The sequence below is a fragment of the Megascapheus bottae genome, chromosome 5 (assembly GCF_031878675.1).
Source record: "Megascapheus bottae isolate mThoBot1 chromosome 5, mThoBot2.hap1, whole genome shotgun sequence".
Taxonomy (NCBI): domain Eukaryota; kingdom Metazoa; phylum Chordata; class Mammalia; order Rodentia; family Geomyidae; genus Megascapheus; species Megascapheus bottae.
In genome coordinates, this window is record NC_143513.1 from 14779071 (window position 1) to 14806862 (window position 27792).

Genomic DNA, 27792 nt, shown 5'->3' on the forward strand with positions numbered 1-27792 from the left:
CAATGCTAAATAAACATTTCAAAATCACTAATTAAATTATTTTTTCTTTTTTAGATTTTACATTTGGGGATAGTTCAGACAAGTAAGTGATTTTTTGTCTACCCTTATTGTCATATTAATTTATAATTATCTTGTCTCTAAATTATCCCTATTTCCTAAAACAGACTTTTCTAAAACAGACTTTGATGAGTTAAAATAAGATGAGTAGCTCTTCACTAGACAGGAAAATGGCTATTTTTCTATGATAAATGACTTCCTGCTATTTACTCATAGTTGATATATTGAGGTTCTTTTTAATAACTTTGTATAAATGAAAAGGTGATTTCATGCATAAAACATTAAAACGAGTTAAGAATTATTAGCTATTCCAAATGAGGGACTTTCCATATTTACTTTTCTTCTAAATATGTTCAGTGAAGCAATTATCATGTAGATTAGCATTTCACACTCTCTAGAATTTACATTTTCAAAAGTAAACACTTCATTAATTCTATGCAAGATATTTCAAATGTGTGACTACTGATGAGTTTTAAAATTACTATTCTTTGCATTTGTAAATCTTTTCATTGGATTCAGTGTTGAAAAACATTATTCTCAAAATATGTTTGGAAACTGTATTTTAAAAACAGCAAACTAGAGGCTTGCTGGGAGTTTGGCCCAGTGGTAGAGTCCTTGCCTAGCGTTCATGAAGACCTGGGTTTTGATTCCTTGATATCACATACATAGAGAAAGCTGGAAGTGGTGCTGAGACTCAAGTGGTAGAGCCCACTTGAGAAAACCCAAGAACAGTACCCAGGCCCCAAGTTCAAGCCCCAGGACTGGCCAAAAAAAAAAAAAAATCAGCAAATCATAGATTCATGAAAATCTTGTTGCTTAATGTGAACATCAGTTGCCACTGAAGCCAACCTGGACAGAAAAAAATCTGAGATTCCATTACCAGCAAACCCATAACTATCACCAGATTCCATAACCATAGTGAAAACAGGGCAAGCAAGAGTGTGAAGCACTAAATTCAAGCCTTACGACCACTACACAAAAAAGGAAGTCATATGGTAGTAAAGTCAACAAATTATTTGCGAGTGGTTCTGTAGTATACTTAATACAGGAAAATTCAAAGCTGGTAAATTAAGTAGAGCACTTGGCCTAGAATGAATGAGGCCATGAGTTTAACACCCAGCATTATAAACACAAAACAAAAAAAAATTCACTTTGGTCAAATTAATTTTTTTCTCACATAATTGCTACCGGTACAGGACTGTGTTTGATGACCCAGAAGATGCTGTGTACATCAGGTCCATGAAGAGATCAATAATGACTTTTTCCTCCATGAACTGGGACACTGTTCCAACACGAGAAGAAAAATACCTTCAAGAGGAAGACACAAAACCTTCTAAAATGTTTACTCTTACGCTGAGATAACCCAGCATTTCCAGAAACCCTCGGAGAACTCAGTCCCACCTTAAGCTACCTGGTAATATAACACATGATAGATTTACTATGATTTCAAACTTCTAAATGTAAACAGAATCACTAAGAGTGAAAATCAATTCCCCACTGTCAGGTTTCTTAAGAACAAGGTAGAAACACTGGATCACTAAGGTGAAGTGAGAATTCTCTTCACATCAAATTGTACATATTAAAATCAGTTTTCCTTTGTTCTCCAAAATTTGCAAAGTTCCTACTTTTTGTTATAGGTCTTAATATTTGCCACTTCCTGTCAATAATAAATTATGAAACAAGATGTTATTTATATTGATAGGCATGATTTATTTTTAAATCAACACAAGAAACTTTGAAAAAGACCTTCAGACAACATATCCAAGCTCCATGTAAACATATGTACTAACACCTACAAGTGTGTGGCCTTCTCTAAACAACAATAACACATCAGTTTCTTCTGGGAAGGTAAAAATCAGCCTTTTAGGTGAAACATGGCACCCGTTTTATAAGAACTGTATATACAGTATATTTAGCCAGTATTTAATTATAAGGTTTTGGGTTTTTTTTTTTTTGGCCAGTACTGGGCTTTAGCTCAGGGCCTGAGCACTGTCCTTGGTCTTTCTCAAGGCTAGAGCTCTACTACTTGAGCCTCAGCACCACTTCTGGCTTTTTTCTATGTATGTGGTACAGAGGAATTAAACCTGGGTCTTCGTGCATGCTAGGCAAGCACTCTACCACTAGGCCAAACTCCCGGCCCTTTAATTACAAAATTTTAAGAAGTGCTTTTCTTAATACATGTGCTATGACAGCCCCAGTTCCTGTCTCAGTTCCTTTGATGGATGTGACATTTCTGAAGGAAGGTACAAATACTCTTTACAAACTTAGAACATCTCTAAAGGAATCATGTAAAGTTCAAACATCTCATGTTAGTTCCTATATAAAATAACACTTGGCTGAACTACAGCAAATTCTTTTAACAGATAGCTCTTCTTCAACTTATTAGATCTGAATTAAGTAGAACTTTAGTATAATAAATGCTATTTATATGTATTTTACTCATTTATAAGTTAGGATTTTTTTTAACTGCCTATCTCTATGGCCATGAAAATTTTCTTTCTCTCTCACACCTGTGCTGTCTGTTGATCCCTAGAGCCTACAGTATTTCTTTTCTATGGGGATTCATTTTCCTCTCAGGCAAACTGCTGAGGAGTCAGCCTCTGAAAGAGAATGGGAATGTTTTTCATGTATTTTGAAAGAAAACTCGTTCTATAGGAATAGCTGTTCAATTGTAGAAAGAAACAAATAGGAAATCAGGGCATGGTAGACAGAGCTTTGCCATCCCGCCGTGGTGTCCTGCAGGTAGGTCTCACGAGGCAATGAAGATGGGTTCAATGTGAGTTGTCCAACTGCCTAGCAGCAAGAGGACTGTCCAGGCTGGCCAAGGCTACAGCCTTCACTCCTCAGACAGCTGAGGACCCTCAGGCGTCTCCACTGGCCCTTTGTCACTTCCCAGAGATGCTTTCTCCCCTTCCACAGAATCTTCAGGATTGGAATCCTCTTGGGAGATACCCGTTTCAGCCTCTGCTTGTTCTTCATTAACACAATTAGAATTGACATCGAGTCTGCCATCTAAGAAAAAAAAAAAAAAACATTGTCAGATACTCACAATGCTTTACATATATTAACTTATTTAGTCTGTATTATATCACCATTTTTTTTCCCAAAGGAAAAAGTCTGCTAACAGGCATGGGTTACACAGCTTCACAGCCATGAAAGCAGAAGAATCTGTACTGAATGCAGCCCTTCACCCGACAGCCAGGCCTCTCGCCAACATGATTATTGTGGGGGACTTGACAAGATGGGCCTTCAAGGACAGCTTGACTTTTAATTAGTCTGATACCTTGAGCAGGCAATTACCTTTCACAAGCCCATTTTACATTTGTAAAGAAGAAAACATTTGTGACATTTAGAATAGTGTGAGGCACATGGCTGATGTTTAACATCTGGGGTTCCCATTGTACTGGCAATCCTACTGTCTCAAGATGTCACAAATAGCTATCACTTACAGCACATAATAGCATTTGCTTAGAAAATAGAAAGCAAGTCCTAAGCTCATAGTAATAAACAATTTAATTTTGTATAAATCAGTCAATCAAGTGGTAAAAAGAACATGGTCCCTTCATGGGTGGATATACAGGAGGCAATTTTTTAAAACTACAAGCACTACCCAAGGATTCAGGATAAATTCTCTGGGGTAAGACACAGGACTAGGGTTAGTCTTCTCCAATCTGAGTCACTGCGGAAGCAAGTCAGTTTCTAAAGAAAATAACTCATCTCAAGAGAGAAAGAGCAAAAAATAACATGCAACTCACTGCTCTAATGCTTGAAGAAATGTGTACAGATGTGCAATCTGTAATTTATAAGTACACTTGGTAATTGAACTGGAAGTATAAAAAATTTAGAAATTTTTACCCAGGCATTGGTGACTCACTCCTATAATCAATCCTAGCTATTCAAGAGGCTGAGATCTGAGGATTATAGTTTGAAGCCAGCTCAGGCAAGAAAGCTCTGTGAGACTTATCTCTAATTAATGAAAGAAAAACTCAGAGGTGGACCTGTGGCCCAAGTAGTAAAATGCTAATCTTGAACAGAAAAGTGCTCAAAGACAATGTCCAGGTCCACAGTTCAAGCCCAGGACCAGTTAAAAAAAAAAAAAAAGGAATATTTACACTTATAAGTCTTCTGATAGCCAATTGAGAAAATCATTTCCTTGTTCAAAGATGTTAAATTCTTCCTAAAGAGAGGATGTGACTGCTCATCATTCCAGGTTACTCACATGAGTTAGTGAAGTTGTGGAATAAACCACATCCTTTAGAATTTTATAACTATAATTTCCAGTGATGGCTCCTCTGATTGTATTGTCTACGGTATCTCAAAGGTTAAAAATGGGGTACAATTAAGTATGATCATCAAATAGGACACCCCAGAGTCTCCTCATTTCTTTTGTGCTCAGTGTTAATCTCACACCCTTTATTTCCCCCTGAAGAAGCTGAAAGAGCTCGGTAGCATCATACATACTCTTCTCCTCTTCATGCTTTTCTTTGCCAGCCTCTGATTGTTGCTTCTCATAAATGTCCTTCAGATTCTTACAGATTTTCTTATGTGTAAACCAATGTGCTTTCTGGCAAGTTTGGTCACAATATATTACCTGAAAGCAATGCCAGAGTTATTTTCTTTTGAGGAAGTCGAATTCCATCACTTTCCAACTATGCTATTAAAGTCAAATTGTTCTGCAAAAACGTTTCTCATACTTCATTTGAAAAACATTCAACAGACTATACAAGATTGTAAGAACCTACAGTGCAGCAGAACTGGAATGATAAGATAACAAAGAAAAACAATTGTTATCCCAGAGGAAGCTAGGGCTGAAGAAAGGCATAGGATGGGGCAGATGGGAAGAGGCAGACCCTTTAAGAATATAGTTGGGAACCCAGCAGGGTATAGAAGTAAAGGGAACACAAACAAGGCAAAGATCCACTCCAGCTAGGATGGTGCTAAGCACAGAAACTGAGGCCGGGTAGTCACTGGGCAGAAGATAGGGCACAGATTTACATCTAACCTATAATGACTATTAGATATAACATATGCACTCTTAAGAATTTCTTGGGGGCTGGGAGTTTGGCCTAGTGGTAGAATGCACGAAGACCTGGGTTCGATTCCTCAGTACCACATACATAGAAAAAAACTGGAAATGGTGCTATGGCTCAAGTGGTAGAGCTCTAGCCTTGAGAAAGCCCCAAAACAGTGCTCAGGCCAAGTTCAAGCCCCAGGACTGGCAGAAAAAAAAAAAAAAAGAATTTCTTGGACCACTAACATCAATTGTTAGGTTTCCAGAACATTACAACTTAGCTACCTGTGAAGTGTGAGAAGAATTCTACTCTTACCATTTTGCATACAGAACATCTTTTACTGGCTCCCTTTTCTCCACAGGTGGTACAAAATTCAACATCCACAAAACCCACCTGACCAGTGATGGCTTGGGTTAGTACAGAGAATGCAGTGGGATCAGAACCCTAGAGTAGATATGAAGAGGGTAAACAAATTAAACAAACTTTTAATCACCATGAAAGACAATAGGCTAGCCATGAGAGAAATCATTAAGTTAGTCTTCATACAGAATTTAGGATATAAACTATAAATAATACAAAATTAAATCACAAATCTCAGTAAAGTAAAAACTCCTTCCTATTCTATAATGAAAGCATTTTCACTAAAATTATTCCTTAAGTATATACTGACTTCAGATGATGAACTCGGGAGAATTTTATCTGAGAAATGACATAAAAAAAATTCAGATTAGCTGGGTGTGGTCGCTCACACCTGTAATCCTAGCTATTCAGGAGGCTGAGATCTGAGGGTCAAGGTTTAAAGCCAGCCCCAGCACAAAAGACTCATTCCAATTAACCTCTAGATAATGGGAAGTGGGGCTTGGCTTGAGGGTAGGGCAGTAGCCTTGAGCTGTCAATTCTATTTTGGTGCCATTTTATTATGTTTTTATCTATATTAAAACTCTGTTAGGTTACCAGTGTACCTATGTGAGAGGCTGTATTATTGCACATGACATGTGAATACTTGTTTTATGTTTCAAGAGGTAGCTAACATCGAAATTTCTATTATAACCAGTTTTCTCGTCTTTTTTTTTCTTCTTTTTTTTGCAGTTTAAAACCAGGGCCTCACACTTGCTTGGCTTGCTTGCTTGCCCACTAGACTGGTGTTATACCACTTCAGCTACACATCCAAGCTAACTTTCTGCTAGTAACTTGGGAAATAGACAATCCTATGAAATTTCTGCTTGGGTGGGCCTCAAAACACAACACTATGGATCACAGGCTCTCAAGTAGCTAGGGTACTGATAAACCAGTGTCCAGGATAATCATCTATTCCTATTTATTACACTAAGCTCTGAACATATAAGAAAGGATCATGAGAAGAGAAATCAATGAATAGAAACAGTTTGAGCAAGAAAACCTATGGCTATCTTTGTAATTATGAATTCTCAGAACTAAGAAAAATAAATAGCAAAGAGAACAGGTTATGGTAATTAGGTCTTACTGGCGCAACTTAGTGGATGGGGAGCCTTACAATTTCAACAGGAGCAATGCTTCGAACCAACTGCTGCAGGATTGTTGCTTCACAGTAAGGAAATTTTCTGATACTTTCTCTAATGATCTTTTCCTGATATACTGGAAAGCCATCAGAAGCTCGGCCTTTTAACAAGCTGGAAGATATATATATATATATTTTTTTTTTTTAAATAGTTCAAGCTGAATCACTGAAATAGTCCCTTCAAGTTGACCCAACAGCTTTTAATAGTATCTTCTTTGCCACTTAAGATTTTCATTGTCTCTTCAAATCATGAATATGAATTCAATGCAAATTGCTATGTAACCTGAATACTATCTTGGGCCACAATAGGTTTCCAGGTGCTGAAACTTATAGATAAATATGACCCCAGCCACAGAAAGGTAAATGCTTTTGTCAGATTATTTACCTATTAACATGTCAGTTATTTTTAGGAAGAATGGAAACTCTCATGGAGTCACAATCTACTGCTTCAGTTTCCATTTTTTAGTAAAGCTACAAGAGAATGTAATCTCTGGTTGTCTGAGCACAAGGATTTCACAAAGCTCATTGAGATATGGCAACAGTTACACAGAGTGCCATTGTGAATGCAGAGTGGTACCTACAGTCTCACATTTGGAACTGAGCCATTTTCTAGCTGTTTGACATAGATAGTATGCTTTTTAGCCTTCATCAGTGAACCACAAATACCAAATCTCACCAAGCCTAATACTGGGCCTTGTTTCTTGCAGACTAAATGTGATCCCAGCAATGTCATCTGTTACTAAAATGCTTAATTTTTAAATCCATAATCAGGCTTCATATAAGAATAAAACATCCACTTTGGTATATTTGATACATGACATGGGTAAAATAGTACCTTTTGATTAGAGTATCCAGTGTATTCTCTCCATCTTTTAAGAAGTTAATGCACTTCTGAAAGATACAGCTGATATAATGCATTTTCATAGCCAATACTTCATTCATGTCCCTTTGTTTCATGCACTTCTCACAAATTAAATCCATCACCTTGTAGCATTTATTCAAGGCTGCTTCATCAGCCAGAAGGGGATTCTCATTTACAAGCATCACAATCTACAAGACATTTAAAGTGTGCACTTAGAAACTCGCAGGAGATGCTGCCATATGTAAGGTATTTCAGGTGATTTCAAGAGATGACTAAATAAAATTTTTCTTAATAGCATACAGCTACTGTGCTGATTCAAATTAGCATGTAAAGTGTCACTGATCACCATTTACTACAGTAATACAGAGGACCTGATCAGGTTAAAATGTGAAATGTCCTTTTTCTACACAGGGTACTAACTAGTATGCCATTCCAATACATGGTTTCATATAAGCACAACCTTTATACATAGCATCCAATAAAGGAACAATCACTACTTTCAGTTAACAATACTAAGCTCTATAAATTCATGACAAGGAAAAGACAATTCTCATTATTTCGATTGCGGGGCTTGAACTCAGGCCCTGGGTGCTGTCTCTGAGCTTTTTTTGCTCAAGGCCAGCACAGTACCACTTCCAGTTTTCTGATGGTTGACTGGAGATAAGAGTTTCATAGACTTTCCTGCCTGGTCTGGTTTTGAACAGTGATCTTCAGTTCTCAGCAGCTGAGAAGCTAGGATTGCAGGCATGAACCACCAGTACCTGGCTCTCATGAATTCTTATTAATATAAGTGATTTTATAAAAAAATGACTAGAAATTAAATGTGTTCCATTTCCAACTATATATCTTTGTGGAAATTTCCCTAAAGATGCTTTCCATCGGGGCCAGGAGCATGGCCTAGTGGTAGAGTGCTTGCCTGGCATGCATGAAGTCCTGGTTTCAAGTCCTTGGTACCAAATACACAGAAAACATACCCAGAAAAAAACCAGAAGTGGTGCTATGGCTCAAGTGGTAGAGCACTAGCCATGAGAAAGCTCAAAGACAATGCCCAGGCCCTGAGTTATCGCCCTAAGGGCATGGGGAGGGAGGGAAGAAAGAAAGTGAGAGAGCAAGAATGAAAGAAAAAGAAAGAAAGAAAGAAAGAAAGGAAGAAAGAAAGGAAGGAAGGAAGGAAGGAAGGAAGGAAGGAAGGAAGGAAGGAAGGATGTTTTCCATCATCTCCAAGTAGTAGACCTCTAGCCTTGAGAAAGTCCAAGGACAGTCCCTAAGCTCAAGCCCAGGACTGACCAAAAAAAACAAAAAAAAAACAAACAAAAAAACCCAACATTTAATATGTTGCCAGGAACAGGTGGTTCCTATAATCCTATACTCAGGAGGCTAAGATCCAAGGATCCCGATTCAAAGATAAGAAAGTCCAAGAGACTCTTTAGTCATAAGAAAACAACAAAAACAAAACAAAACAAAAACAACAATAATGAAGTGTGGCTCAGGTGGCAGTGTGCTAGCCATGAGCAGAAACACACAGGGACAGACCCAGAATTCAAGTCCCAGGACTGGTACAAAAAATAATAATTTGTTTAGCTTGACATGTGAATACCTATAATAATGCCAACAGTGCGAAGATAAGGCAGATGGTTCATGGTTAGAGGTCAGTCTGAGCTATAATGGGATATTGTTTTAAAAAAAAAGTGTGGGGGAGACTCCTTAAGTATCCATTTATACTTCTACTAACTGCAATCAGCTAAAGTGCCCGACCAATCTTTTTGTATATGGCATTTAAAACAGAGTATACACTCAAACTTTCAAGTGAGAATTCTTAGAGATCTCAAAGACGATCTGTGTGTTATGTATTGAGACATTAGACCCCTTTTGTTTTGTAACATGAAGTATTCAGAAAGAAAGAAACAAGTATTTATAAAGAAAGAATGATAAACAGCATTGTCACTCATGGGTTTAATGACGCATTTACATGGTTGTACACAGAAGAATACTCTTACTAGCTTTCTTCTCTGAAGCATGATGATGTGATATAAAGGAAATCCTCACTACTACTTACCAATAAGGAATAAATACATTCTTTTCAGGAGAAGTACATGAATCTTACCCCTCAAAGTACTGCTACCTAGCTGAGTGTCCATGGTGCATACCTGGAATCCTAGCAACTCAGGAGGCTGAGATCTTAGAACTGGAGTTTAAAGTCAGCCAGTGCAGGAAAGTCCATGAGACTCTTACCTCCAACTAAACTCCAAAAAACCAGAAGTGGAGCTATGATTCAAGTGGTAGAGTGAAAGCCTTGAGCATCAAATCACTGAGACAAGGCCCAGGTACTGAATTCAAGCCCCAGGACTGGCACACACATACACAAAACAAGAACTCCTGCCTTAGAATATGAGCCTCCATTAGCATTTTGAAATTGCTTTATTTTAAAGTCCTTTACTTTTTAAAAAATAATTCATGGTGAAAATCAAAACCAGCAGCCAAATACTCTGTCATTGAACTATATAACCCACATCCCATATCTCATTTTGTATTTTACCAAATCAACAGCTCTGGGGTTAAAAATCATCTTAATCATCAAAGGCAAGAATGTCCTACTTGTACCTATCCCCTGCTCTGTTTCCTTTTTTTTGTTCTGGCATTCTCTTCTCCTAGGTTATAACCTCTGGTTGCTGGTATCCCACAAGTCCCTACTTCTCTTTTGAAAACAAACACATCCTTACTGCTATAGCAGCCAACACAGACACAAATGAAGCTAGGTTAGATGCCAGGAAATGAAAAGGTGAATTGTGTACTGTAGAGAACTTCTATGCCTATCTTAAAAAGGACTTTGTCTTTAGACAGTAGCTGTTTGTTACTTTTTTATAATACTTCCTATAAACAAGTAAGCTTCTTTGTAAAGGGGTAAAGCAATGAAAATGGGCCACCACAACAAAAGCAACTGGGCAGCTTTTATATCCAAGGTATAGATAAAAGAAAGGACTTCAAGGGAATGAATTGTTTATACCTACAATATAGCAAGGACTGTTCTGAAGCAAGGTATTAGAGCCAAACAAGAGTCTCTTTGGAAGACTCAATACTTCAAAAAATATTATGCCAACTATTTCAGGTTATATAACTTTGTAATTTATTGTCTGCATTCATCTGCCCTCAGTTTAATTTACTCTAAGTATATGTTCTTAAAGATTACTGAAGAATAAGTCTTAGGACATTTCATGTTGAAGAGTAGGTCCCACATAAGCATCAAAAATCATTCCAGATGTGAAAGAAAATGGGGGAAAGGGAGAAGAAAGGGTGAGAGAGTGACTACGATGAAAGCATATTATAAGTATGTATGTGTTATGATACATATTGAAACATCTTACTGTGAACAACTCAGAAACTTAATTTTTAAAATCCTTGGAAAAAAGTATTCCAGAATCTTACTATACTCTCAAGACACAGAAAAAAAGCCAGTCAATTCGAAACATATAGGGAATGTCTTCAAATTGTTCTAAGCTACACTAGTGAATAATGCTTAGATTGAGGTAGAAACAAGGGGAAAATACTAGACTTTTATTTCAAACCTGTCTCCCAGCCCAGCCTGGGCCGCTATTCCCAGTTCTCTTTCCTCAATGTGTGCTGGAAAGAAGAGAAGTAACTAATTTGACTAATTGCTGGAAGAACTGTTATTACTGAAAGGTTTCCAATAGCCACTTGCATTAAAAATGTGTTCACAGCCAGGTATTGGTGGCTCATGCCTATAATCCTAGTTACTTAACAGGCTGAAATCTGTGATCACAGTTCAAAGCCAGCCAGGGCAGTATAGTCCATGTGATTTGTACTTCTAATTAACCAGCAAAATGCTAGAAGTAGAGGTGTGGCTCAAGTGGTAAAATGCCAGACTTGAAAGAAAAAAACTAAGACAGTGCCTAGGCCTTAAGTTCAATCCTCAGAAACAGCACAGGCATGCACATGTATGCACGCACAAGTACGCGCACACACACACACATATGTTCCTGATCACATTGTAGAATATTTCCTGAATGATTATTGCAGTATCTGCTGATGGTGCCAGACCTAGGTCCTTTTGACAAGGCACATTTGGAGCACTGGTTCACAGTGGCCTCCTCTGGAGAACTATCTTCAATCCCCAGAGTCCATCTCACTTCCTTCCATCTAGATGGCTCCCCTTTCTCTCTGGAGACATGCACTGGCCAGTGACAGAATGATGCATACAAAGGCCTGACTCACCCCTTCTCTGGAACCATGCCCACTCCAGATTTGCCTACAGGATGATTTAAAGCTAGGTTTGAGGCTGAACCTTCCTGTTTGCCCACCTTTCCTCCAGCTCCTGACAGATTCCCACACTCTCTGCCAAGAATATTCCTTCACTGAATCAACTGAATAAGGGAGCCGAATGCAAACTCCATATCCAAACTCAGCCCCAGACAATCACAATCTCATATAAAAAAGAGCAATTGAATTCCAAAGCAATATTTTAAAGAATTAAATACCATAACCACCACAGTACCTTGACAGGATGAAGATTTGTGGTGGTGATAATTTTGTGCAGTGGGCCTGCCAACTTTGGGGGCAATTTTGGCTCTTTATCCAATCCCTGGGGTTTAGTGTAATAATCCAGTCTCTCTCGAGGAAAGAAATTGTTGATTATAGTCACACAATCATGTTGACCTTCAAATACAGAAACAGAAAAGTTATAATTTTATTATTAAACAGTAGGAAATGATGTAAACATGCATTAATAACAAATTTTCCAAGAAAGGACTAGAAGAAAAGAAAAAGAGGCAAAATACTTCAGAGAATATTTACAAACATTCTAAAGTGAAAATCCTATATATGAGGACTCTGAAATGTATAAAAACAATGTTCAACTTACAGATGACTTTAAAAAGTGTTTAAATATGTCTCTCCTTCCATCTACTCCCACACACATAATAATCATGCATCCTTAAAACATGTAGTTATATTACACAGTTTATATGACATATAACCTGTCTTTATTATAATAACCATTTATTTAACTTAAATAATTTTCTCTTTAACCTTGAATTTGAGAGAAGCTTGGATGCTTTGTGAAGTGAACTCAGAGAATGTTTTGCTTCTGTAAGTTTGGAATGCATATTATGGCTTCTCACTGTTGTTTAAGCCACTTCCTAGAAACATTTCTAATGTCAAAAAACAAAGCTTTGGCAGGGCACTGGAGGCTCATACGTGTAATCTTAGCTACTCAGGAGGCTGAGATCTGAGGAATGAGGTTCAAAGCTAGCTGGGGCAGGAAAGTCCATGAGACTCTTATTTCCAATTAACCACCAAAAGGCCGAAAATGGAGGTGTAACTCAAGTAGTAGACCACTAGTCTTGAGTACAAAAGCTCAGCAATAGTACTCAGTCCCTGAGTTGAAGCCACAAAATTAGCATTAAAAAAAAAAAATCTTCCCCAGCAAAGATGGTGGCCTGGTCATCCCTGTTGCTTTCCTCAGCTCCTCTCTACTGCCTCCCTGGAGCCAGCAAGCAGCCACTCTGGAAAAGCAAGCAGAGCATTCAGAATACCCTAGAGAACAGAGAGGCCTCCTCTCTGCCTGATAAGGGCTGAGGGACCAACAGCAGTGAGTCGTGGCTCCTGCTTCCATAGTGTGGTCCTTGCTAGGAAGGCTGCAAGGCCCCTGCCTATCAGTGCATGGTCCTACAGCCTCAAGGATCAAGCGATCCTGCCAACAAGTCACCTGAAGGAGGACTGCATTGTGGCCCAGTGGAACTCTAGCACCTGAGGCTGGCAGAGGACTCAGTTTGCCACTGGCATCTTCTGGGGAATTCAAAGTTTCACAATTTCTTCTTCTGCCCCAGCTGATTAGTGATGCTGAACCCACAGGTACAGACTAGCACTTATTGTCAGACAATTCTAGCACCTTTATCTGGCTAAGTAGCTAAGACAATGCAGTGCCCTCAACTGATAGCTTATGGGTTACAGGTGTCTTAAGAACATTAACCACAGCAACTCAATGGCTACCACAACCAAAATAGACAAACAATTTAAAAAAAAAAAAAAAAAACAAGCTCTTAAGCAAATTCAAGAACCACAGTAAAAGTCAATTATTTATTTATTTATTTTTGCTGGTCATGGAGCTTGAACTCAGGGCTTCACATTTTTGCTTGGCTTTTTCTCTAAAGTTTGGTGCTATACTACTTGAGCCACAACCTCCACTTGTAGCTTTTTTTTTTTTTTTTTTGCCAGTCCTGGGCTTGAGCTCAGGGCCTGAACACTGTCCATGGACTTTCTCAATGCTAGAGCTCTACCACTTGAGCCACAGCACCACTTCTGGCATTTTTCTATGTATGTGCTGCCAAGGAATCAAACCTGGGTCTTCGTGCATGCTAAGCAAGCACTCTACCATTAGGCCAAACTCCTGGCCCCAAAAGTCAAATTTTTTAAATGAAAGAGGTGAACCTGTTTCCTACTAAGAACCAGATTCTTAATGTAGATCAAGTAAAGGAAATATCTCAGAATGATTTGAGGATGGACATCATAAGAAAGCTGAAGACATCCACAAAATACTGAAAAATAATGGAAGTCCTAGATACAAGAAAAAAAAGAAAAACAAAGCATCACTAGGTATTTCATTACACTAGACAAAGTGGAACATAAAGTTTGTTTTTTCTTTTGAAATGAACAGAATGATGTCTGCAGTTTGACGAGCAAAGTAGTATTAGTTTCAGAAAGGAAACTTGGAAAAGGATCCTGTATAAAAGCAAAACTTACCCACAAAAGCTGCCATCTGAGCTGCCGTTCTCCCCACAGAGTTTACCACATCTGTCTCTGCCCCAGCTTCTAACATAACCCATGTGATGTCTTTATTACCTAGAATGTTAAAAATGTGGAAGCATGCACAAGTGAAATCTTTCATTCAAAATATTGCATATTCAAAATATGCAAACCTGAAAACACACACACACACACACACACACACACACGTGCACGCGCACACACATGCTCATGTGCACACAGAAATGTGGCACTGTAGTTCAGGTGGTGAAGGGCTCACCTTGAGCCAAAAGCCTCAAAAACAGTATCTAGACACTAAGTTCAAGATCCAGGATTGGAACACACACACACACACACACACACACACACACACACACACCATCTTTTACCTAATTTACTTTTCAGTATCCATCATAAAGATATTTCTTTAAATATGAATCATAACAACAGTAAAGTAAAAAGCTACAGAATCTACTTTAAAAACAACCTACGAGTTTAGCAATCTAGATAACAAATCTGGCACATAAAAATGGCATGGAACTATCACTTTTTAAAATAAAATACATGGGGCTGGGAGTTTGGCCTAGTGGTAGAGTGCTTACCTAGCATGCACAAAGACCAGGGTTCAATTTCTTTTCTTTTTTTTTTTTTTGCCAGTCCTGGGCTTGAGCTCAGGGCCTGAGCACTGCCCTTGGACTTTCTCAAGGTTAGAGCTCTACCACTTGAGCCTCAGCACCACTTCCAGCTTTTTTCTATGTATGTGGTACCGAGGAATAGAACCCGGGCCCAGAGTTCAATTTCTTGGTACCACATACATAGAAAAAAGCGGGAAGTGGTGCTGAGGTTCAAGTGGTAGAGTGCTAGCCTTGAGAAAAAACAAGGACAATGCTCAGATCCCTCTATCCCTCATACCTATAGGCTAGGGAATAACAATAGGATAATAATAAAACAACAACAACAATAATAATAATCACTGAGGATCCATATTTCTAGATATCTTCTATCTGAACACCACAATTAATCTTATTTTTCTAAAACATTGCAGATATTTTGCTATTATAAGCTATATTTACTTAATTGCATTTTCTACTCAGAGTTTAAACACTGATTTTCTTACACACTGTTTCTGGGAACTACAAATGGATTAAAGATTATGCATCTTTCCAGATTGCTATCTACTAAGGTCAGACAGAATGCGTGCCCCAAAACAGAGTGAAAAAAATGGTAAGTAGTTCATCTTTTACTCTAATTTGAAAAGGGTAAAGTGATAGCTTATACTAGTTTAATTTCTTTGACTAACACTGCAAATGGCTTGTATGTACATTCGTCAGTTGTAATTCTCTAGTTCTTGGTTCTATTTTTCATTGAAGTACTTACCTTCTTTGATTCACAAAAATCTTTTAAGCATAACATAAGATATATAACATAAGCATAACATTTGCCTTCATTTCTATTCTTCTAACTCCATTTATGGTATAGTCCATATATGACAATTTGGGTTGTCTTTTGGCACTCTGTTTTTTTGTTGTTGTTGTTGCTTGTTTTGTTTTGTTGCCAGTTCTGGGGTTTGAACTTAGGGCTTGGGCACTGACCTTGGGCTTTCTCAAGGCTAGTGCTTTACCCTTTGAGCCACAGTACCACTTCCAGCTCTTTCTCTGTATGTAGTACTGAGGAATGGAACCCAGGGCTTCATGCACGCTAGGCAACATTCTATCACTAGGCCACATTCTCGACCCAAAGGATTCTGTATCTTATATATACTACTTAGAAATGTGTTGGTATTCCAGCATTATAAACATATATAGATGACTTTAATATATGAGGTTGTTGTATTACAATAGTATTTTCTTTAAAAAAAACTGCAACAGTCACAACTTTATTTAATTTTAGGTGATTTTTCTTGAATGTATTCAGCAAATAATAAGCAACATGAACAAGGTTCCACATGGCTGGTAATATTAAGTACAAAAATCCCCAGGAGCCAAAAAGCCAGCTTTATCATAAGCAGCTGTTCAATGAAGAGAACAAAGAAATAATTACTTCAAAACAGGAAAATACCAAATATCAAAGGAGCAAACTCTAAGAACAGATACAGTTCTTCAATTCTAATACAATGTTAAGAGGAAAACCAAGAAAGCCACTAAAGAAAGACTACAAAATTAATTATATAATTTCTTTCACCAATTTTAGAATTTTAATAACCAGTCTCAAAAGCTAGGCACTGGTGGCTAATGTCTGTAATCCTTGCTGCTCAGGAGACTGAGATGTCTTATCTCCAGTTAGCCAGCAAAAATGCCACAAGTGTGGCACAAGTGGGAGAGACCAAACCTAGAGTGAAAAAGTCAAGCAAGAGCAAAAGACCCTGAGTTTAAGCCAAGAAGCCAAGGGTCCCCGAGCTCAAGTCCCAAGACTCGCACACATACACACACCTACACACAAATCCCCATTCCTTCCCGTAAAACTTGATCTTACAACTACTAAAATGAAAATGTATTTGATTTAACATATACATGTACTTAAAAATATATAGAGAGATAACTAGTACGGATAGAGTAAAAGCTAAAACTTCACCTGAAAGTGCAGCGAACATGAGGGCCGTGTATCCATGTTCATGTTGGTAACAATTGACATCAGCTCCATGGCGAAGAAGTAATTTGCACATATCAAGTTTTCCTTTGTAGGCGGCATGCATTAGAGGAGTCATTCCATTCTTTAGCAGAAAGAGACACAAATGTGTAAGCGATACATGTTTACCTTCTTACACGTGAATAAAGACAAGAATTAATAAATCATCTTTACACTCGGTGAAGTTATTATGTATTTATTTCCCCACTTACTATCCCCCAAACAGAAATTATATTTTAGGCCCAACCAATAAAATAGCCTGTTCCAAAATGATCAAGAGATCATTTGCAATCTCTGCAGCTGTTGTTCCATCAGGTTCATAATGCATATAATGCAATAGGGTTTTTGCCCATCTCAGTTTCAGGGCTGTGCTGGATGCCCTGGGTATTGGAAATTAACCTTTTGGTAAAGAAGTTTCAACTAGCTCTTCGAAAAATTGACTATGACACATGTTTTCTTATCTAGGTTCAATTTTATGCTACACAAATTTAAAGGCATGCAAAAGGAAATTTATAAATTGTAAGCACACAGACTCCTGTGCATGTTGGTCCTAATATTATCTGTTATAGAAACTTTTCAGTAGGGTAAAGTATTTAAAAAGCAAACTTAACAAATGTTGATGACCCGCAGAGCTATTGGGCTATAAATTTTTCAGTCATAATAGCATTTTGTAGTATTTCAACATAAATATCCAGAGATATTGATTTATATAAACCAAACTGTTTAAAATAAATTGACTAACTTGAGTTTAAAGTGTTACCTTCTAGTTTTAAAGATTGAACGACTTGGTTTCAGAAAATAAATACAGTGAATTCTTATTTCTGCGTTCAAATTAGGAAAGTAGTGCTGAAATTTCATCAAATGTTATCATAGTGCTGCAGGTAGTTCATCAATTCTAAGACGCACATTTGCATATTGAACATCTGTTAATTTTATTTCTGTTTTTTAAGTACTAGAATCTTACAACTATAATCAGTTCACACCCCTTCATTTTTTAGTGTCTGTGAAATCTAATGGTTTTTAAAGCTGTGGCATCATAAAGCTAATGAAATCCAAAAAGTAAAAACTTCTCTATTCTTCATTACCCAAACATTTAAAATCTATCACTGATTCATTCAGCAAGTAACATAGAGTAGATAATTTGTTAGACACAGACATACACACTGTGAGTAACAATCAACAAATTCCTTACACCAATATTCTTAGTCTGTGACAAATAAATTTTAGTAAATGTTATGGTTTAGATCTGAAATATCTTCCCTCAAAGCTGGGTAACTGGCCTAATGGCACCATCAGAAAATTATGGACTCTTTAGGGGAAGAGAGTGGATGAGTTATGCATTGCTTTCTTGACAGCAGGAGGTGAGCACCTCCACTAAAGCCACACAGTCCTACCATGCTTTTTGCTGTCACAGCCCCAAAACAACAGTGATGAGCAATCAAGAGCTGAAATTAATCAAATTCATCCTTCCTCCTTTAAGTTGATCTTCTCAGATATTGCATCATAGTGACGGGAAGCTGATTAACACTGTAGGGGTCACAAAGCAGATGGTGATACTAGTGTAAGGGATAAATAAGGGGAAAGGTACTGCCAGAAGATAAAGGTTTATTTATTTATTTTTGGGCAGGGTGGGGGAGACATCGAAGAAATGTCCTCTGACAAGGTACCATTTGAGCAGAGCCCTGAAGGAAGCTGTAGAACAAGAGATACAACTAGAAAATGATCAGGTGAAGGGAGAGAAAGTACAGAACTCAGGAAGACTGAGGCATTTCCACGGTGCTCATGGACCATTAAGAAGGCCAGTTTGTCTCAGTCCACTTAAAGCATCTCCAGAAACACTCAATAGTCTCTTTGTCTTTCTCTTGGTGCTTCTAATGATTGACACCACGTATATGGTCACTCTCTGAAAACTTTTTATCAAGCTCCGAAAGAGTCACTCCATTTCAGTATCTTAAGTTTTCTTTTTTCTTATGACTAGCCACCGAGTTTTAGGAAACACATCTGTGAACATGATCCTATTTGTTTCACTTTCTGCAATACACTGGAGAGCACTGAAAGATTTTTCTAAAACATAACCAACCTAACAGTGTTGAAAAGAAATTTTACCTGGCTACAAATCATATTGCTAACATTTCATTTAGTATGCTTGCGATTATAAATTGAGCTGAGTTCCCAGTTGGGAGTGTTGGAGGGCTCTTCTTACATGCCTTTGCCATTTCACTGGGTTTATCGATTGAGCTGGGAAATCTTTTTATGTTTGAGTAAGTTAATGATATAACTTGTGTAAAACAAAAATGTAATGATCCTTTAAGTTTAATAACAACTACTCAGGTTTTCTCAACTATATTACTTTTTCTCTATTCACCTATCAATTGATGGGACATGTGGGCATCTAGTTATTGTGAATAATGGTGATATAAAAATACAGATTCATTGCTATGAACTACTGGCTCATGCCTGTAATGTCTACTCAGGAGGCTAAGATCTGGGATTGCAGTTCAAATCTAGCCTGGGTAGGAAAGTCCAATTAACTGCCCACACCCCCGCAAAAAAAAAAAAAAAAAAAAAAAAAACCACAAATAAAAAGTGAGATGGAGCTATAGTTCAAGTGGTAGAATGCTAGCTTTGAGCAAAAAGGCCCTGAGCCATGAGTTCAAGCCTTAAGATTGGCATCCAAAAAAGTCATGCTTTTTTAAAATGTATGTTTAATTAAACTTTATTATATACTTAGGAATTGTACTAGTATAATTAAACAAGGTTTTACATCCTTAATTGTGATCTGTGCCCTGCTTTCTTACATTTGGTTTAGAGACTATTAGTACAAGTCGGAGGAGAAAGTCTAGAAAACACCTTCATTAACAGCTTTAGAAATATTCTCATAGGTAATGAAAAACCATGTGACCAACATGGTATTATACCTCATCCAAACAGTTAACACGGACGTTCTTTGTGGATAATAATGTTCCAGCTTCTTGGACGGTTCCTTGGGGGAAAAAGATAAAAGGTAAGATTGTCACTGTAATTTTTTTTAATCTAATATCAGGGCAATAAAAATATTTTTCTGTGCTAGGAATCCTACCCCATATCTTTATTTGCTAGGCAAACACTCTACCATGACTAAGGTGATAAGTTTTAAAGATCCATAAGCACCTAGTCCCATACTATTTATTTCACAAGTAACTCTCTCCCCAGACTTGTAAGAACTAACATGGTTTCATGTCATTACTCTCATAACATTCAATTGATCACATTGTCTTCTTGGCAGTAAAAGAATAACCACAAAATCTTGAGAATTCATATTGAAACAAACCTTAGAGAATATCTAATCCAAACCACCACGTGGAGCTTAAATTCTAGTCCTTTTCCACTGAAATTCAAAATGCAGTCATTACCTACACCACATGGCAGCCTTGGGTGTTGTGAATCGATGCCATGTTTGTAACAGAATGTCTGGGTTTTGGAGTTGTTTAGGTGAAACATATCTGTAAAACCTGGTACTACGTAACAGCACTGCACTATCAGTCTTCAGATTGCTACACTGAAAGTGACCGAATTTAAACTTGAAAGGCAGTCCTCTACAAACATGGAAACAAGCCGTAATTGGGCCACAATTAGCAGGTTTTTCCAGTCTTCTGTGAGGATAATGGTAGAAGCCAGTGAGTGGCTGCAGGATAGAACATTGCTATTATCATCATAAATCCAAGAAGCCACATGTTCTGCCAAATAGTTTCTGGTTTGACTGGGAAGAGAACAATGAAAGTAAATGTTCCCTGGGAGAAAGGATGAGACAGCCTGTCCTGTAAAACAAGGTCGGGGCATCTCTCAGCAAGATGACTTCTTCACTTTGGAGAAATTAACAATTTGAGAATGTGCTTAAATTTTGTGGTCTTCCCTAATCTATTTTTTTTTTTCAGGCAAGTCACCTCGATGCTCCTTACCAATAAGAGAAATGTCTCTTGGGTAGGCATGAGCACCACTCTATTGGGAAACTGTCAGGAGCATGTTCTACATGTCTCTGGTGTTGACAACAGCTATTTTTGCAAGCGGTGCATTTTTTTCTGGCCCTGAACTCTCATATGTAATTAAGTTTTACCTTTAACCTTATCATTCCTTACCCATGGCTTTACCCCACAACCCTTCTCAAATTGCTTTAGAGAAGGATCAGAATAGAACAGAAATCCCTGCACCTTCAAACCTGCCCTTGAAGAAAATGCCTTGGTTGAAAATCACCATGTTCTCCACTGAGCACTAACTGAAGTTATTCTTTCTGGTCAGTAGAGAGAAAATGCCATGGGGGATTGTGAGCAGGTCAAAGCTTGCTGCAGATTAAGAAGACGATGGGGATTATAATCATAAACATTTGGATCTCTTCAGAGCATTGCTGCTAATTCTATAAAATGTTAGCCTAATGGCCAGCAATCTAAATTAATCAGTCTTGCCCAGGAATTATCTGAAAAGAAAAGGCATGCTGTGGTTTAGGGGAGGGGAAAAATAAACTTTTTTGGTGCTAATTCTTACTCAGTGTACATCTGTCAGATGTTACAGAGGTTTCCGCACACCAAACAACTCAACAGCATACAGCAAAAATGGGACTTCCTCATGTTTGAGTATTTGCTACGAACGCAGGGAGACACTTAACTCCTATTTACCGATTATAAAACATACTACAAGGAGATGAGGTGAATAGTCCACTGGAGGAGACCCCCATAGGTTAAAGTACAAGTGAAGAAGCACAGCACCTCTTTGGACATTCCATCCATCAACAATGCAAAAACTGAACACAGTTATAGTTCAGGGATATTTATTACAGAGGCTGGGAGGAGAGTCAAAAACCTAAAGATTCTGAGCTTCTAATGAGCAGCCCACATTCTCAAGCAATTCAGGAGCCCACCATGAGTCCACTAATGAGAACAAAAGATGCTTCTGTCACCCAGGAAACTTCCAGGGATTAGGATCTCTGTGGCCAAGAATCAGGGTCAAAGATCACTCATTAGATCAAAAGATGTATCCAGCACTCCTACTGATTAGGAGAGGCTTAGAGGGTCTTAGTCTCTATGTCAGGACTAGGGGCAGAGAGCAAATAGACAATTCTTATTATATCACACACGCACAAACACATACACACATACACCACTCAACAGATTAAGGTTGGCTCCTTGAACTACAAGAAACTAGTTGAGAAACTAGTTGATGCTGTAGGAGGAGACTAGATTTTTGGAAGAGATGAGCAGAAGTGCACTGAGAGGAAAAAAGAAATGGTGATGGTGTTTCTTGTGGTTCTTCATTCATTCATTTATTTACTGGCACTAGGCAGGAGCCACAAACCAACTTGGATAGCGCAGAAATGGGAAACACCTGGCTCGTACAGCTTTTACCTCTTGTCATCATTCCTCACCAGGAGACTACTCTCAGACAATATTTTGCAATTAAGTTTAAAGACAAATTGTTTACTCTGGAAAATAAATGTGTTCACTGTAATTCAACAAATTCTTAGGGTAAGAAGATGCACTTCTCTTAGGAAAAGGCGTACAATCAGCCAACATTTATTTTCCTGTAAGGCAAAACTTATCAGATCTACGGAAATAGAAGAAGTATTATGTTTGTTCCCCTGTGAAGAAATTCTGCAAGCTGCTCAAACCAAAGAAGAAAAGCACAACACAACCTGCTTCCTGAGGGTGGAGTGAGCAATTTATCTGTATAAAGAAGCATTTCAACAGAAAAGAGGTAATCTAAAAAGTGATATTATGAGGGCCAGGAGTTTGGCCTAGTGGTTAAAGTGCTTGCCTAGCATGTATGAAGACCCGGGTTCGATTCCTCGGTACCACATACACAGAAAAAAGCCGGAAGTGGTGCTGAAGCTCAAGTGGTAGAGCTCTAGCCTTGAGAAAGTCCAAGGACAGTGCTCAGGCCCTGAGCCCAAGCCCAGGACTGGCAAAAAAAAAGTGTTATTATGGACTGGAGGCAAGGATCAAGTAGAAGAGCACCAGCCATGAGCAAAAAACATCTGGGCAAAAGTACAAGGCCTTGAGTTCAAGCCTCAGTGTAGTGTTTCCTCACCAGTGAAACACAATCTTTATCCATCCCATAGGACTCTACAGAGGACAGCAGGCTTGCTCAATCATGGGTTCATTGTTTTATATTCAAAGCAGGCCAATATACTTCACTGTTACATTTCTAGTATCTAGATTGAGACTATAGGTTACTATTGAAGATAAACAGATGTAGCCAAACAAAACCAAATGAAAGAAGCAAACTTCTGATACTGTTTCCAGCAATCTTCCTAAAAACCAGGACATTCAGGAGGGCAGGGGTTGGGTTTTTGTTTGCATAGGGGTTTTTTACTTTTGTTTTGCAGTACTGGAGATGAAACTCAAGGCCTCCTACTTGCTAGGTAAATACTACTGGCGCTATGCCTCAACTTTGAGGTTTTAGTTTTCTGGTAGGATTTCCAGCTAACTTTACTTGGGTTGGCCTAGAGCCTAGATCCTCTGACCTTTGCCTTCTGGGTATCTGGGACCACAGGTGTGTATCATCACTTTGCCTGATTTTTTAGATAGGGTCTCCATAGCTTTTGTTTGGTCTGACCTCCCCAGAAATCTTCATGTCTCTACCTCAGAAGTGTGCAATTACAAGTGTGTAAGAAAACACTCTGCTTCTTTAGTACTTTGTACTATATGGGGCATTTGTACTATAGAGGGCCTAATTCATGCTAAGCAAGCACTCTACCACTGAGCTACATCTTTGGCCCTTAGGGCATTTTAATTTAAACAATTATTTAATAAGACTCCATAAAACGTATGGTTTAAGGAATCTATATCTAAATGAAGAATTTTTTAAAAAAATGATTTGGCTTGGGCCAGGAGTCTGGCTTAGTGGTAGAGTGCTTGCCTAGCTAGCATGCATAAAAATTCAGGTTCAATTCCTCAGTACCACATACATAGAAAAAGCAGGAAGTAGTGCTGTGGCTCAAGTGGTAGAAATCTAACCTTGAGAAAGACTAAGGACAATGCTCAAGAAGTAATGTTCCCATACTACCTGATGAGTAGGGGAACTATAACCCCTCTATACATCACTAACAATAAAATACAATAAAAAATAAATAGATTCTTCCAAAAACATCATAGAAAGCCATACATACACTTAAAGACTTGCAGGTTTCTAATTACAATATATAAACTTTAGTACAGGGAATTTGTGTTGTTTCTAAAAGTCTTCCTTCCTGTCCTTGTTTACAAAAGGGAGATTAACATAATCAACAACCAACCCCATGCAGGGCTTCCCTGAATTGCCCAGAAGGAACATGCAGGGGAGAGTAAATTGACCACACGTGTCCTCCAGCACCCCTGGAACCCTGTGGTACAGATCGGACTGGCTGGTGACTTCCCTTCTACCCTGCCAACTCTCACACTTCTGCTCCACTGAGTTGCAGGAAGTAAGAAAGCAGGCCTCACAGTGATGTCAATGTTTGATCTAACTCACCATTCTAACTGGAGAGGGAGCAACTGTCACCGTTCCCACATTTTCACATGCAGAATTTAAGGAAATGCCACTTGCACATGGAACCAGATCTGCTTCCATTCAGAAACAGCATCCCATGAGGCTTTCTTATGATACAGCTTAAAAATGAATGTACAACTTCATCGAGATTAAATGTATGAAGCTGGGCCCCAGTGGACTACACCTCTGAGCTATTCATGGGGTTGAGATTTGAGGATAAATGAAGCCAGCCTAGACATGAAAGCCCATGAGACTCTTATCTCCAAAAAGCTAGACCTGGAGCTGTGGCTCAAGTGGCAGAGTATCAGCCATAAACAAAAAAAACCTAAAAGGCTAGCATTAAATAAATGATTAAATGTGTAAATACCCTCAAAGTGCTTAGAATTATGCCTGACCCTATATATATATATATATATATATACATATATACATATATATATGGGTAATATAACCCAATCAATATTGGGTATCTTCTCTTATCATCTATATTTTCTTGAGAACAATGATGTCCCACAAACCTTCTTTTGGCAAGAATGCATGACATACTGTATCCACCTTGTTTTTTTCATTGGCCAAAGGCCAGTTAAAGTGATGAAACATACCATCTGTGCACTCATATAACCTCATGCTTCAAGTTGGCCTAAAATATCGCATGCCAAGGAGAGCTACATACATATGGGTTTTCCACCATATTATCTTCAGAATAAAACTGGTAGCAGTCTCAGAATATATCCAAGCACTTCTGTTTTCCATTTCAGAGAACTATTCTTTGTGTGCAGGTATGTAGTACTGAATTACATGGAGTAGCAGTTTCAACTAAAGGCCTGGGCACTCCCTTAGCTTTTTCATTCAAGGGTGGTGCTCTACCCTTGAGCCACAGCTTTACTTTTGGCTTTTTGCTGGTTAATTCAAGATAAGTGTCTCCTGGGCATCCTAGTCTTGGCTGGCTTCAAACAGTTATCCTCAGATCTAAACCTTCTGAATAGCTAGGATTATAGGTGTGAGCAACTGGTACCCAGCTTCAGATACCTATTTATATAACCACTTTTTAAAGAATACGAGTTTCCACTTTGTAAAGAATATGTGACAGCTTTGGACTGTTTAAAATGACAATTTTTATTGCTGGTGAATGAAGTCTCTGTTGTGTCTTTTTTGCCCACACAGTAACTGGCACATGACTAGATCTTATTTATCTCTAAATCAAGTCCCAGAGCCACCAAAGGCAGAGAGAATTACCCAGACATTCAGTATTGAAAGAATTAAATGCCAAATAGGTCATGTGAGCCATGCAATAAAAACCCAACCCAAAGCTCCAGGATTCCAGGTACAGAGCACTTACATAAATCTAGCTGTGACTGAAAGTTGATTAAATGGCTCAGTTCATTGCCTGTTCTGCTCAAACCCAGATTTTTTTTTTTAACACCTAGACTTTCCTTGTTAAGAAGTAATTCACCTTACATTGTATATATGATTATTTGTTTATTTGAAATAGGAAAGGGAAGGGGGAAAAACAAGATTGGGGAGGAGGGAAATGGGGAGAAAAACATGAGAAAGAGTATCAATGTGTATGAAGTGATGCACCTTCTATCTGGCGATTGTTACTGTAACCCTTCTATTAATTACAATAAAAAAAAAAGAAAGAAAGAAAAGCAATTCACCTTGGCCTTAGGTTTTAGATTTGAATTTGGCCACTTAAATGGAAACAAGACTGTTGTAATGTCTGTCCTCTCTGCATTTCAGGGCAAAGTGGTGTGTGATGTGTGCATGTGCCTCAGGAGTGGGACTTGAACTCAGGAATTGAGAATTTTCCCCTTAACTTTTTCACTCTACCACTTGAACCATAGCTCTACTTAGGCCTTTTTATCTGGCCGCCGTTTTTCTGGATAGTTAGAGGTAAGAGTCTCCTATTTGTCTACCCAGGCTGGCTTCAGGTGTGATCCCCAGATCGCAGCCTCCAAAGTGGAGCTGTGGCTCAGCTGGCACTGCGCTAGCCTTGAGCAAAAAAAGCTCAGGGACGGTAAGTGCCCTGGACTGGAGTTCAAGCCCAAAACCCAGCACACACACACACACACACACACACACACGCAATCTGCTTAATCATGCCTGCGGGCCTCAGCATCCGCATCCCAGGGCTGGATAGCGCAGGAGACACTTGAGGTCACGCCTGCCAGGCAACTGGTAACGGGATTCTACAGGAAACTCCTCGGGGACGTCCACTCGGGCTGAAGGGAAAACATGGCTCCTGGCTGCTCTGGGTGCCTTCCTTTCCTACCAACCCGCGCGGCGGAAGTGGGACAGGCGAAAAGCACCAAGGAGCAGAAAACTAGTTAGAGACGGTGTAGCCTGGGCCGGAGGCTGGACGCGGAGGTCGGGGCCAATTTCCTTGCCTCTCCGCAGGTCCCTAGCTCCGTCCCCCCCTCCTTATCCCCCCCCCACTCCCGAAGGCCCTGGAGGTAAAAAAAAAAAACACCTCCAGGCGGCAGATTACAGACCTAGTTTTGTGCCCTTATAAAGAACCCGGCTCGCAGGGCGCGCCCGCCACCCTCAAGTCGGGGCGGGGACCGACGAGAGCTCCAGATTCCACGGCCTCGTGAAGTCGAAAGGGCCCGGTGGACTCACCAGCCTAAGAACGTGGAACACCCAGGCCTCCCAGAGTGGATCTTGGAGACCCATCTGAGGCGTGCAGGCACCGCCTACGACCCACATCCCGGGGACTTCCGTTAGCACCGGAGGGAAAGGGTAGACGTGGGCATTTCCAAACCGCTGGTGTGGAGGCTAGGCCCCGGAGACCTCTGCTCCAAACCCCAGCAACGTGTGTCTCCTATCTCTCCCGCCCTTCGCAAAACCAGGCCCGAAGACCGATGGAAGCCTGCCGTGTCCTTGATCTGAAAGCTCAGTCCAGGGGTCACCAGGACCCGTGGCTTCCCCGCCCCCCCCCCGCCCACCTGGCATCCGCCACGCCCCCAGGCCAGGTTGGCCTGACCCGGTGGCTCACCCAATCATCCATACCTTTCCCGATCACTTCCAGGAGCTCCTTTTCTTCCTGGGTCAGCTCGCCTTTCTTTATGTGCACCATTGCTCCCGCCAGCTTGAAGGTTATTTTAATTTCAGAGAGAGAGAGAGAGAGAGAGAGAGAGAGAGAGAGAGAGAGAGAGAGAGAGAGAGAGAGAGAGGGGGGGGGGGGGGGGGGGAGAGAGAGGGAGGAGAGAGAAGAGAGAAAATGTGTCTGTGTTAAGGAAAGTCAGCTGCAATGTGGCAACTTGAGAACAGGACACAGAGTGGCCAACGACGGAAGAGGTAGACTTCTCCCCTCGCTCTCCGTAGCAGGCCGGCGGGCTCCGGGCGAGCTCGGGCGAGCCAGGCGCGCGGTCCCCGCAGGCCCAGCGGCAAGACACCGCCCCCTCCGCCGGGCTCGGAGGCGGAGCCCCAAGAAGGGGCCGTGA

General features: G+C 39.5%; 2 protein-coding genes across 2 annotated transcripts in view; one reads left to right on the forward strand and one right to left on the reverse strand.

Annotated features, from left to right (window-relative positions):
- Positions 1-1611, forward strand: part of Lrrc72 (leucine rich repeat containing 72) — a 49535-nt gene extending 47924 nt beyond the window's left edge. Inside the window, exons 8-9 of the mRNA XM_090332722.1 lie at positions 55-82; positions 1254-1611. Coding sequence (XP_090188848.1) covers positions 55-82; positions 1254-1419 — 194 coding nt within the window. The 3' untranslated portion in view covers positions 1420-1611. The remainder of the gene's footprint in view (positions 1-54; positions 83-1253) is intronic.
- Positions 1612-1635: 24 nt separating this feature from the next.
- On the reverse strand, positions 1636-27503 carry Ankmy2 (ankyrin repeat and MYND domain containing 2). The gene is made up of 10 exons (XM_090332723.1): positions 27359-27503; positions 19771-19835; positions 16799-16937; positions 14225-14323; positions 11979-12139; positions 7442-7656; positions 6583-6718; positions 5385-5513; positions 4519-4648; positions 1636-3069 (listed from the first exon to the last, which is right to left on the reverse strand). The coding sequence occupies exons 1-10, from the start codon at positions 27423-27425 to the stop codon at positions 2894-2896; spliced, it is 1317 nt and encodes a 438-aa protein (XP_090188849.1). The 5' UTR covers positions 27426-27503; the 3' UTR covers positions 1636-2893.
- Positions 27504-27792: the final 289 nt, after the last annotated feature.